Source organism: Lotus japonicus, chromosome 2, assembly GCF_012489685.1.
Source record: "Lotus japonicus ecotype B-129 chromosome 2, LjGifu_v1.2".
Classification (NCBI taxonomy): Eukaryota; Viridiplantae; Streptophyta; class Magnoliopsida; order Fabales; family Fabaceae; genus Lotus; species Lotus japonicus.
Genome location: NC_080042.1, coordinates 75,395,354 through 75,408,298, shown reverse-complemented (window position 1 = coordinate 75,408,298; position 12,945 = coordinate 75,395,354). Strand labels below are relative to the sequence as shown.

Below are 12,945 nucleotides of genomic sequence, written 5' to 3'. Positions count from 1 at the left end.
TATTAGAGCATATATGACTAAGGCCCCGTTTGGAAACACAGCTTAATTAAGCGTTTATGGTCACATAAACGCTTATTCATAAGCTATTTTAAAATATTTATTGAAATAAATTGAAAATAAGCTATACATAAGCATAAGCTCTTTTTCATGAGCTATCCTGAATATCTTATGCAAATAAGCTCAAAACAACTTATGGTAGGCTATAAGCTGTTTGCACAAGCTCTCCCAAACACTGACATAGGAGCTTATGCTATCAGATAAGCTCAAAAAAGCTCTTCCAAACGGGGCCTAATTGTACTAAAGATTGATCATTGTTGCATTCAATTCTTCTAATAATAAAAAAGAGTTGATTTCAACGCACATGGTAAACGAATATGTGCATTAATTGTTCACACTTCAAATCTAAATTGACTCTTGTGTGAAGGTGCCTGTTAAAACTAAAACCATTTAGAGTCTCTTACCCAACAACTTTAGTTTAGAATAATTGGTCGTTTGCTATTTACTTAAAAAATTTGTTCAGGAGTTTCACTTATATAGTATGCACTATTCTCACAATTTTTTTTGTGATAAGCATGCACTATTCTCACATGGCCAACTATGCAGTACTGATTACTGAATCAAGACTATGGTCATTGATCTGTTCTTGAGATTTATGATAAGGCTATAATTTTCTTTTTATGAGACGATCTTAATCCCTCAATGGTACATATTCAAATGAATGAACGAATTGTATACTTTCAAAAGAGTTTGGCATGAATGATGAATCATTTGTAATTTTCAATTAGTTTGGATATTTTCCATAGTTTATTAGGTGGTAACCATTATCATGAATACGATTTTTTCAAGTGTGCAACTCTCACAAAAATATCAAATCCCCCTAATTCATCCATAGCTTAGAGATTACTTTTGAAGACCACAAGTTAGTTAATCTAGTAAGGTGTTAAAATCTCACAATTTGTTGTGATTATCATTTTTAGTGTACTTGAGACACATTTGATTTGGGAATAAGTAGTTGGATCCATGCTGCAAGGAATAATGTACTTGCTGCATATTTGATATAGGCGAAAAAGACAGCTACATATTGATTTTTTTTGGAAATGGGTAATGGAGGAGTTGTAACAGGTTGTTTCTAATAAGGCTTTGATACTCTCTCAACAAAGTGACTAAAACATAAACCAGTAAACCAGTGATATGTTATTTTTCCTTCCTTACGAAATTTAGCAACAAACTAAACTGTCCTGACCAGAACTATTATCCCCAAAGTCCAGGCCCATAATAATCATTCGGGTACTTGAAAGAAATATAGAGTTGGTTGAAGTGAACGATGAGGTTTTTCACGCAAATTCTATTATCTTTCAATACGAGCAGTGTCCAGAACTTTTACTTTGTTGGGGCAATTTTACATGTGATTTTAACACATTTTTTTGGTGTTAGAAGGGGGTCAAAGTCCAAAAACAAAAGCTTCAAACTAAGGCAGACATTTGAATGAAACTCATTCCTACACTCTCGAGGGAGGAAGATCATCTAATAATCATTGGATTTTCAACTAACAAGTCATATACTGTATTAGGTTCTCATGAAACATGATAAGATCGGATTATGATCTCCCATGTAAAAATTCACTACATTTTCCCTCTTGTTAATATCTAGTATTTATCTCTCTCTTTATAAATTTTTAAAAGGTTTCACTTATACCTATTTTTGGTCTTGACCAAGGTATCCTCACAGCCGACAGCCGTGAGACTAATCCATCGCCCCACGGTTAGCGCACTAAGCGGTAGGGGGCTGGCCAAGGAGTTTTTTCTATTCGCAAGAGTTGGGATTCGAACCCCCAACCACTTGCTTAAATGATGAAGTGCTGAACCACTACACTAACCAACTTGGTTCACTTATACTTATTTAACACATACATATGAAGATAGACACAAAATTTCAATATGAGAAAGTACGGAAAAAAAATTCACATAAAATTTTCAAAGCGCAGGGTGATTGGAAGTCTGGAGCTTAGCCAATAAAAATTGATTAATGTGTGGGGGCATGAAGTGTATGGTGGGGGCTATTATAATAGTGTGGGGCAACTATAATATTAGTATAAAATATATTAGTACCCAATATACTATTATTATGACATGTTACTAGTAGAATAAGTGAAATGTTGTGGGGGAATTTGCCCCCATCCTTTATAACATAGATCCATCCATGAATACGAGAATCCAGAAAGATTTGAAGATGTGAACAGAGGATGAAGAAGGTAGTGTGTTTCGCAAGAAAGATTTGAATTGAAGATGTGAATATAGGATGAAGAAATTAGTGTATTTTGCCAATTTCGATGAAAGAAAAGATTATCAATTTAATTAAAAGATCTTAAAAATGTGTTATCTTAATCATCTCAATTAACTGTGTCATCAAATGAAAAGACAACATTGATAAAAATTTAACATTGAACTAAAACTGCTTAATTGGAATGAAAAAGGGACTGAAATTGCCAAAATAAAACTAGGGGGACCAAAATCTAAAAATCATCATATTAGAGATCAATAGTGCAATTAAGAAAATATTCTAATCAATTACTTCCATTTTTTTTTAAGTTTTCTATGGTATTTATACATGCAAAAGTGGCAATAATTATTTCAAAAATCAATTATTTTGAAATGTTATAATGAGGAAGATCAAAACTGAGAAAATAACAATAAAGGACTATTTTTCTATCAAAATCAATACAATTCAATCCGTGAACGCCCCTAATAGATAACCAGATATCGAGTTACGACCCAATGTGAAACCCTACCCTTCACCAATCGAAAAAAGCAACAATTAACCGTTAGAACCGGTAATAAGTAACTCATCTTGACAATCTCATTTGATCAAACGGTCCAAGAGGTCTGTCACCATTGCAAGACATAAGAGGTATTGCATGTTAGAATCCCCCAAGTTCATGTTCAGAATCTCAAAGACCGGACATGGCTAAGGTCAACAACAACGTGTGAAGTGTCCACTCACTGTTCCTAAGCAACTTTTCAAATTTTAAAAAATTATATAAAATTAGAAAAAAAAAATTGAACTTTATTTAATGTTCCTTTTATTTGCATCAATGGAAGTTTCTCAGTAACCAGAAGAGGAGAAGACGCAAAGAAGCAAAAGCCTAGAAAACCCTTTTGATTGCTGTAATCATCAACCATTCTGCAATCCATGGCTGGGTATGTACACTTACTTCTCTTGCTTATACTTTCTCTGGAAACTGTTTTGCATACACCCTTTTGTTTTCAACGCTTTGATTGCTATTTTGCTTTGTGATATGAGTAGGGTTTCCTAGTTTCATGCGAAAAATTGTAGCTTTTTGTGTTTTGGTGAGATTTGAGTTGGATTGGATGATCGGTGTTCTGTGATTGAAAGAGAAGTTGAAGTTTGTATGTGGGGTCACTGGGGTGGGTTGGTTTTTAATAAAAATGTTGTCTTTTTTGTGTTTTTGGTGGAATTTCTAAGTTGGGTTGGTTTGTCTCTGAGATGTTTGTTATGTGATTGGAAGAAAAATTGAAGGTCTTAAAATGGGGTTAGCTAGTTGCATGTTCAAAAGATTGATTTTTTGATGGTTTGGTTGCGTTTTTATGTGGCGTTCATCGGTTTCTTTTTCGTTGTTCTATGATTGAATGGCCAATGAAAGATCATGAGGGCAATCAAAAGATGATTTTGTTTTGGGCATTCTTTGCCGATTTGATGATGATACATTAGTTGGTGGAATCATGGTTTTAGATTGCAATTGGAAAACAGTAATTGTGGCCGCGACATTGTGGTTTTTGCAACTGCATCTCGAACACAATTGTGGCTGCATCGGTTGTGTGTGCCCATAATTTTCTCCGAGATATTGAGGATTGTGACATTTGTGATCGCGACCACAATATAATACCTTGAGCAGAATTAATCATCAATAACTAGTTGCTTGCTTGAGTTCGACATGGTTATTCTCTGTTTTAACTTAATCCTGTAGTTGTGTTTACTTTAACTTTGTATTTGTGTTTTACTCTATGTTTAAATGGAAATGCCAGTCCAATGCATAATGTTTATTGAGTTCTGATACTAATAAGTGCCTAAATCTTCATGTTTATGCAGACCATCATGGTTGGTGGACAAAAGTAGAATTGCAACCAAAATAAAAAGTGCATCAGGAGGGTGTGATCCTGAACAAATTGCATGGAAAAGCAATCCTTCCAAGACTTGCCCAAATTGTCAACATGCTATCGACAACAATGATGTATGTATCGTCAGTAGAATTTTATTCCGGATAGAAATTTCATGCTATCTTGGTTTATTTTATATGTATGTTGTCTATGTTCGTCTCAACCTTTTGTCTCTGCTACCATTCAGTGTGATAAGTCTTTTTCATCATAATTATGTGAGTTTTCCTTGTAGTTTATGGTGATTCAGTAAGACCAGCTATTGATAAATGTTGTATAAGAAATGGAAAGGTTTCACACTTCCTTATGTTGAAGCTACAGCTTCAATAAGCCATAACTAACTCAGACAAGGGTTGCTGATTGCTGCCGAAGTGAAATTTAGATGGATAATAATTTCATCATTAAATTATGTCTTGGAAAGGAAATAACCCTTCTTTTTTGCTTATCTAGGGCTTAGTAACATCGATATGCTAGTTTGTGATCTAATGTACAAAAGTGCAAGTTGGTTGGCCTTAATTTACTGTTTGCTTTCACTTTGAGAGTACTTTTCTTTCAACAAGTCTCTCTTTAGAGCTGTCCAACCTGTTTAGCATGTAAGTAATCCATGGCTACTTTGGTTGGATTGAGATTTCCCCAACTCACAAGCTATACTACCAAAGTAACCAAACAGCTCTTTGTTATTTGATTATTTTCCTGTTCTTGTTGACAATGCTACTTGCCACATATTTGAATTCTTAGAACTATGTCTTTAAAAAATTGATAGCATTTTTTACGTAAAAGTTAAAACTTAAAACAATGAAGTTAAGATTGAAACTCCATTCCTACTTGTATATATGCCCAGTGACGGATCCAGAAATTTGATGTCGTGAGGGCAATATATACATATAAATTTGTATAAAAAAATTTAATTATACTATTAGAAGTGAGTGCATCTTTTACCAAAAAATGAAGACAAGTGAGGACATTTTTAACTAAAGAAGTCATAAAAAACCACATACTTTTACCACTCAAGTGAGGGCATTTAGCAATGTCAAATACAAGCGAGGGCATTTAGCAATGTAGAACGCAAGTGAAGACATTTTTTTACCAAAATAGTCATAAAAAACCACATACTTTTACTACTCAATTTTTTTTCTAATGATTATTCTCAAATTTAAGTGAGGGCACATGCCCTCATGGTGTCCTACTTAAATCCGTCACTGTATATGCCCATGTATATAGCTCTTAATAGTTGTAAATGTTTTAAATTTAACATTTTTTTTCTGTTATTAGGTAGCACACGAGTGGCCTGGCTTACCAAAGGGTGTCAAATTTGATCCATCTGATCAGGAGATAATTTGGCACTTGCTTGCAAAAGTTGGTTCAGGAAATTCAAGACCTCATCCTTTCATTGATGAATTTATTGCTACACTTGAAGTGGATGATGGAATTTGCTATACTCATCCGCAAAATTTACCTGGTTGGTGGCATGAATTTCATTCAAACTTGTGTTCTTGATCAAACTTATACTGATATGATGATCTTTGATGAAAATTGTAGGTGTTAAGCAAGACGGAAATGCTTCCCACTTCTTCCATAGAGCAATTAAGGCTTATAATACTGGCACTCGAAAGCGCCGAAAAATTCATGGTCAGGACTTCGGTGATGTCCGTTGGCACAAGACTGGAAAGACCAAACCAGTAATCTTGAATGGGGTTCAGAAAGGCTGTAAAAAGATTATGGTTCTGTATATGAACACTGTAAGAGGAGGAAAACCTGAGAAAACTAATTGGGTCATGCATCAATATCACTTAGGAACTGAAGAGGATGAAAAGGATGGGGAGTTTGTTATCTCAAAAGTGTTTTACCAGCAGACGCTAGTCAAGCTGGGTGATAAAGATCACCAGAATGTTACTGAGGCCATTGAAACCACTGAAGCAACAATTGTGAAAGTGGATCCAGTCACTCCCAAATCTGTAAGTCCTGAGCCTCTTTGTACTGAAAGGGAGTATTCAGATTTCGACGTAGGACCAGAAATGCATACCATTCCTCAGGTAAAAATGAAACCTTTAACCATATTTTCTTGTTATCAAATGACAAAATCTGTTTCATTTATTATGACTTTACCATGATCAGTATTGTCTTTTTTTCTTATATTATTGGAAGAGGATGTATCAGATAGTCATTGTACCATTTTTTAAATCAGGAAAGACCGCCCGTCACACTATGGGAGATGGTCATGCCTGAAGCCGTTACTCTTGTTTGAAATACTTGTTTTCATCTATGAATGTACTTTGAACCCATTTTTTGCATGAAAATATCATTGAACTTTACATAGTGGAATAGGAATCACCATTTATTCTGCAGTAGAATCACTAGTACATTGCTCTACATCTCATTGAAATGTAGGAAACTCTGAACAGTGATTTGTAGTATGCTGTTCCCTCCTCTTCTGTTCTTTTTATAACTCAATAATTTTTAGCATTTGATCTGGACTCAATCCTTGCCAATGGGCGATAATTTTAAAAATAATAATGATCATAAATGAATATTTATTAGAAAAAATCATATAAATGCAGTTGAGTTAAGAATTCTCCTACAGTGTTGAGCAAGTCAGGAAGTTGTTGAAAATAAAGAATGGTTTTATGGCCGAGGAAGAAGAGAAGGTTCTTAATGAGAATAAATGGGCCTTTGAGTGATGGAATTTGATGTGTAAACCCTAGTTAAGAAGTTAAATTCTTGATATTTATTGGTTTTTGTATAACACCTCTGGGGTCCGAAAGCTCTGGCGGCAAAAGCATCAGCTCCAGCCCAACATGACTAAAATCTTCATTTGTCTCCTCCGCTATAGCAGCCCCTCTGGAAACCACAACCTGAGCCTTCTTCTTCCTACCTCTCTTTTCATCTTTCCTGGGTCTTCATTGCCCCCTTGTGGCTTTTGGAACCGGCGTATCATAGACGACCTCATCAACGCTAAGCGGGCAAGGAGAAACCTCAGGACGAGAGACATCAACACCCTCAACAGAAACAATATCATGACACTCCTCCAAAGCACGAGGAGTAACCAAGCTAGCAATATCAGACTCAAGAAGGTCATGTCCACCCCAATTAGAGAAAGCTTATGGAAAAAGAAGCCCATCTCTCCCCTCTTCTTCGCGACCCTTGTCTTCGCCTACCTTGGACTCCAGGAACGAAATCTCCGGAAAAAGAACTGAATCGGGAATCCTTAGCTCCCTATCACCGAACCCAAACTTAACACCATGCAAATCAACTTCATCAGTAAAGGAAGCAGACTTGTGCTTCAAAGCGGGCTCCCCCATCACGACGTCACGCCACGACTTAGAACCAAAACCCTGACCATCCTTCACCCACTCCAGCGATGAGTCTGACGCCTTCTTTGATCTCTCAACTTCAATCACCTGAGAAATCTTCAAATCCCCCTCTGCCACGTATGAAGCACTCTTCAAACGAGGAAATTTTGCAAATGAGACAGCAAGGAACGAACCATTCATCCGAGCACCATCAAGCTTGCTCAAAGCCTCCATGGCGTCCCTCCTAGATATCATACGAACAAAACCGAATCGCCAACGTTGTCCCTCCTTCTATCTGCGGCCCAAACTAAATTATTATTTGTTTGGGCTAGTGCCCCGGCAGGCCCAAACCCTAAGAATTTTCTAGGGTTCCTCAGAGTCCAAAAAACTATTTGCCTTGGCGAAATTGATTTCCCCAAATTCCAACCATAATCCTAATTTTTCCAAGGACCTAATTTCCCCGGGGAAAGTGAGGTACCAGAAATATATTTGGGCAAGACTCATGTTTAACAAAAATATATCTGCCTCCTAATTTTTCCAAGGACCCTAATTTCCCTGGGGAAAGTGAGGTACTAGAAATATATTTGGGCAAGACTAATGTTTAACAAAAATATACCTGCCTCCTAATTTTTCCAAGGGCCCTAATTTCCCCGGGGAAAGTGAGGTACTAGAAATATATTTGGGCAAGACTTATGTTTAACAAAAATATACCTTCCTCCTAATTTTTCCAAGGACCCTAATTTCCTCGGGGAAAGTGAGGTACCAGAAAGAGTCCAAAAAACTATTTGCCTTGGCGAAATTGATTTCCCCAAATTCCAACCATAATCCTAATTTTTCCAAGGACCTAATTTCCCCGGGGAAAGTGAGGTACCAGAAATATATTTGGGCAAGACTCATGTTTAACAAAAATATATCTGCCTCCTAATTTTTCCAAGGACCCTAATTTCCCCGGGGAAAGTGAGGTACTAGAAATATATTTGGGCAAGACTAATGTTTAACAAAAATATACATGCGTCCTAATTTTTCCAAGGGCCCTAATTTCCCCGGGGAAAGTGAGGTACTAGAAATATATTTGGGCAAGACTAATGTTTAACAAAAATATACCTGCCTCATAATTTTTCCAAGGACCCTAATTTCCCCGGGGAAAGTGAGGTACCAGAAATATATTTGGGCAAGGCTCATGTTTAACAAAAATATATCTGCCTCCTAATTTTTCCAAGGACCCTAATTTCCCCGGGGAAAGTGAGGTACCAGAAATATATTTGGGCAAGGCTCATGTTTAACAAAAATATATCTGTGGCCCAAACTAAATTTTTTTTTGGCAAGTGCCCAGGCAGGCCCAAACCCTAAGAGTTTTCTAGGGTTCCTCAGATTCCAAAAAATTATTTGGTAGTTGAGACTTGTGAAAAACAGTTAGAAGGTTATACAATTGTTGCTTAGTTCAAGGTGACAAGATTAAAGAATATAATTATTTGTATTTGTTTGTTGGCGGACGACCTCCTCAGGTGTGGCAAGCATGAATTGATGCAAGCATACTTGAGGTGAGCATGACCTGATTGGCGAGCTCCAGGTTTATGATTAAGGTCTCTTCTCTATGTTAGACCTAGATCTAGAAAATTGATGAAAATGTGAAAGATGAACCTGAGGATGATTTGCTAGTTATTCATCGCCATCATTTATATTTAAAGAGACTTGAAACACCTACGAGTTATTATTGTTGTTGTTGTTATTGTTTTCTCTCCCAGCAGCAGGAACATGCTGGTGTGGTGCCACGACTCTGAAATAATTTCACAATTCTACGCATTCTTGTTTATTAACCCTAAAAATGTTTTTTTTTTTTGGTAAGCAACCCTAAAAATGTAACTTAGCCACTTTGTTACACTTCTTATTTTCTGTATTATATTTAACTTTTGCTAGGTGCTACTTGTGGAATTAATTTAGTGAAATTTGAAAATAGTTGTTGATAATTCCTATTCTATTTGTGTTCTGCATTATGCTGTACCAAAGCTTCCTCAGATGGACCGTTTGGATGAAATTCGAGCTGATTGTGAAGATCTTTTAAAAGCTGATCTATTGATGGTAGAAAATCAACTTAATGAAGACATGGATAATCAAGAAAACAATGCTGATGAAGAGAATATGGATAATAAAGAGAACAATGCTGATGAAGGCCAAAAATGGTGGGATTGTGGGTCGCAGAATCTGTTGGATTCACAACAACTGGATAACAAAGAAAACAATGCTGATGAAGGCCAAAAATGGTGGGATAGCGAGTCACAGAATCTGCTGGATTCGCAACAACTGGTCGAAGCGTTGTCCCTGTGTGATGATCTACTTCATAGCCAGTCTCCCGGCAGAGATGGTAAACGTGGAGAACATAAGGATCAACTTGGTCTTTCTGTTTATGCTCAGCTAGGACCAGAGCATCTGAAAAAGGACATTGAAGAGTGCCAAAAACTTGTCCTCGACCCTGCAAATATAGAGCATGATACGCCGCCTTCCGAGTTTCGGCTAAGTCAACTGGTATTCCCTTGTTCTCAATGATTTTGCATGAAAATGAAGAATTCTTTTTAATGTCATTTTATAATGTGTTTTCTTTCTTGTTTTCGTAGGAATTTGGCTCACAGGATAGCTTTACTTCTTGGGGTTACGGCAAGACTGTGAACTGATATGGTTCCTCACCTCAGCTGAGAAACATATTTTTTGTAACTATTTTTTGTGGGTAACTTGCCCTCTGTTGTTGATGAATTATGGGGAAAACTGAACTGTTACTCCCTAACTTTCGTAGTGTGTTTTTATGATGTTGATGCTTTAACTTTTGTTCAACATAAATGGAATCAGTTTGTTTCATTTGGTTTAATGGGTGTTTTGGCTACCTAAACATGAAAAAAACATGCGATAGTTTAATCCTTTTTTGGCCTGTTAACATTATGGTATTTTCAAAAGATAGTCTTGATTTAATAAATGAGTGTGGTGTTTCTGGTTGTAAACTCGTGACTTCTCCTATGGATTCTTCCACCGAGTTACTTCCAACTTCGGGTGAATTACTGATGAAAGATTTTTTTACCACTCTACGTTTGAATCTCTCAAGACTCAATTGTAGTATAGTAAAGGGTTTTGTCGTATCCACAAGGAGGTGTAATACTTATGCCGTTCAATAGCTAACAAACTCAAATGATGATTAACAGAGATATTAGGGGTTTGTTTAAGAAAATGAAAATATAAAGAAAGCAGATAAAGTAATTGGATTCACCAAGGTAGATAATTTTGCTGGGATTAGAGTTTCGTTGTCTGACCTCTATGTATACTATTGATTCACATACAAATATCGTTCTATGCAATTGATTCCTCCCACCATTTCTTATCTTACTACCCAGTCCCCCGGCGTAGAAGATTATCAACTCAACTATATTAACCTTCAATCCCTTGATCGATTAACAATAGTGAGTAGCATTAAGCATGGATGTTTGAATAGACTAATGATCTAACCCTATCCCTAGACCTTAGAATCATTAGATGATTTTACCTATTTCAGATTTAAATAGTTAGTTCCCACCATCCTATTAAATCTAAATTCATGTTCTAGGTCATCAATCCAAAACAAGCATGAAGCACAAGGTAAAAATCATTGAATCATGGAAAAGAAACATATGATTAACTCTAGTTCAGACTCAAGATCATGTGAGTTCCCTACACAAGTTTGAATCAATCAAAATATCCAAGGGGATCAACCTAAGATATAGCATGAAGCAAAAGAGAAAACCATTGATTCTTTAGCATAGAAACAAGAAATTTGCATGAAAGGAAATCAAATAGATTACATAAGCATCAAAACAACTAGTTCTAATCCCAACAAATGAGAAATTAGCTATCCATTTCCATGGATAGCTTTACAATGATAAGAGAGAAGAAGAGCGATGAAAAACCGACTCGTGACGGTTCCCCGGCGATGAAATCAGCTCCAAAGCTTTCTCTCTAGTCTCCTAGGTCACCCTTGATGATCTCATTTGAGTTCTCCCTTTCCCCAAGTGATGGGTTTGTGTATTTATCTCTGATTTTCGTGAACTCCCTGTTTTTAGGTTGAACTTTGAGTTTTATACCATTGCAGATCTGTTACAGGGTGCTTAGCACTCCACTTTAGGTGCTTAGCGCCCTGTTTCTTCATGCTGAAGGATTCCCCCGCCAGATGATGCTTAGCACTCCATTTTAAACGCTTAGCACCCTGTTACTTCATGTTGAAGGAGTCTCCATTTCCAGATGATGCTTAGCACCCTGGAACACATGCTAAGCATGATTGGAACAACAAGGTTAATTTCTTGATATTTCAAAGTTCTTGAGTGAGATTCTTCAAGGATAAGTGGATTTCTTCATTTACAAGCTTTCTTTCATCCAAATCATGTACTTTATCAATTACTCTTCAACCTACAACTCAAATTGAGATTGAAATCATTTTGTACATAATCTACTTAAAAGAGAGTTACTTATAAGATTTTTTTCATTATTACAATAGATAAGTGCCTAAAGTATGATGGAAAACATGGTGAATTTGGCACTTCTCAACTCCCCCAACTTAGCACTTTGTTTGTCCTCAAACAAAAGGTAAAGACTTTAATCAAACAAGCATGACTACAACTTTTTCAAGGCTCAATTTGCAAGATCTCACCAAGATTGAACCAATGATCCAAAAGAGAAACATGATGCCCTCAAGAGAATTCATAACATTGATCCAACTACTTATTCAACCTAAAATTCAATAGGCACACACTCAATTACTCTTGATCAGGAAACATTTAATTCAGCCTAGATATAGAATATGAATCAGGCAAGGTTAGTGTCTCACTCATGTACATCACTGAATCACATAAGTCAAGATTGTTACTTGTCTCCACAATCATCAAAATCACATGTGCAATCAAGGATCACTTAGGACTTTTAGGGTTGTAATGAGGCTAGGCTTCAATGAATTTGGTTTTTCTGGATAATCAAAGAAACTCAACAAGCTTAGAGAGCAATCACAGCTTATTTTCATGATATTCACCCCCCTCAACTTGATTTAAACCAACTCTCATTCACCAATTTCTTTCAACTTAACCATTTTCTTTCATCAATCTCTTCTTTATTCTCTTTTTGTTTTTTTTTTGTTTTTTACACATTTTTTTGAATTTTTTTTTTCTTTTACTTTTGAAGCATATACAAAGATATTGAATCCAAAGCATACATAAAATTTAGCACAAAAGCCTTCTCCCCCCAACTTGCATACAACCCACATTAATGAATGCTCTCTTAGCCTATCAAGCTTAGGAGAAGCCATTATTTTTCTATTAGGCTTAGGGTCATAATCAAGAACAAAACCAAATATTTAACTTTCAGGCTCAAGGGGTAGCAAATGGATTTTAATTGACATAGGTAGGCTATTTGGCTAAGTAGCTATATATATATATATAGAACAAAATATGTCTTGATCCTTTCCTATCAATTCCATG

At 36.1% G+C, this 12,945-nt stretch overlaps 1 protein-coding gene across 1 annotated transcript; it reads left to right on the top strand.

Annotated features, from left to right (window-relative positions):
- The first annotated feature begins 3,041 nt into the window (after positions 1-3,041).
- Positions 3,042-10,322, top strand: LOC130739591 (SUPPRESSOR OF GAMMA RESPONSE 1). The gene is made up of 6 exons (XM_057591924.1): positions 3,042-3,197; positions 4,108-4,249; positions 5,445-5,631; positions 5,712-6,205; positions 9,470-9,985; positions 10,075-10,322. Exons 1-6 carry the CDS (start codon positions 3,190-3,192, stop codon positions 10,129-10,131), a joined length of 1,404 nt encoding a protein of 467 aa, XP_057447907.1. The 5' UTR covers positions 3,042-3,189; the 3' UTR covers positions 10,132-10,322.
- The last annotated feature ends 2,623 nt before the right edge of the window (positions 10,323-12,945 follow it).

Excerpts from the sequence above, each read along its gene's own strand:
- LOC130739591 (XM_057591924.1), top strand. Across the intron at positions 5,632-5,711 it reads TCATCCGCAAAATTTACCTG|GTGTTAAGCAAGACGGAAAT; the intron begins GTTGGTGGCATG and ends TGAAAATTGTAG. Across the intron at positions 9,986-10,074 it reads AGTTTCGGCTAAGTCAACTG|GAATTTGGCTCACAGGATAG; the intron begins GTATTCCCTTGT and ends TTGTTTTCGTAG.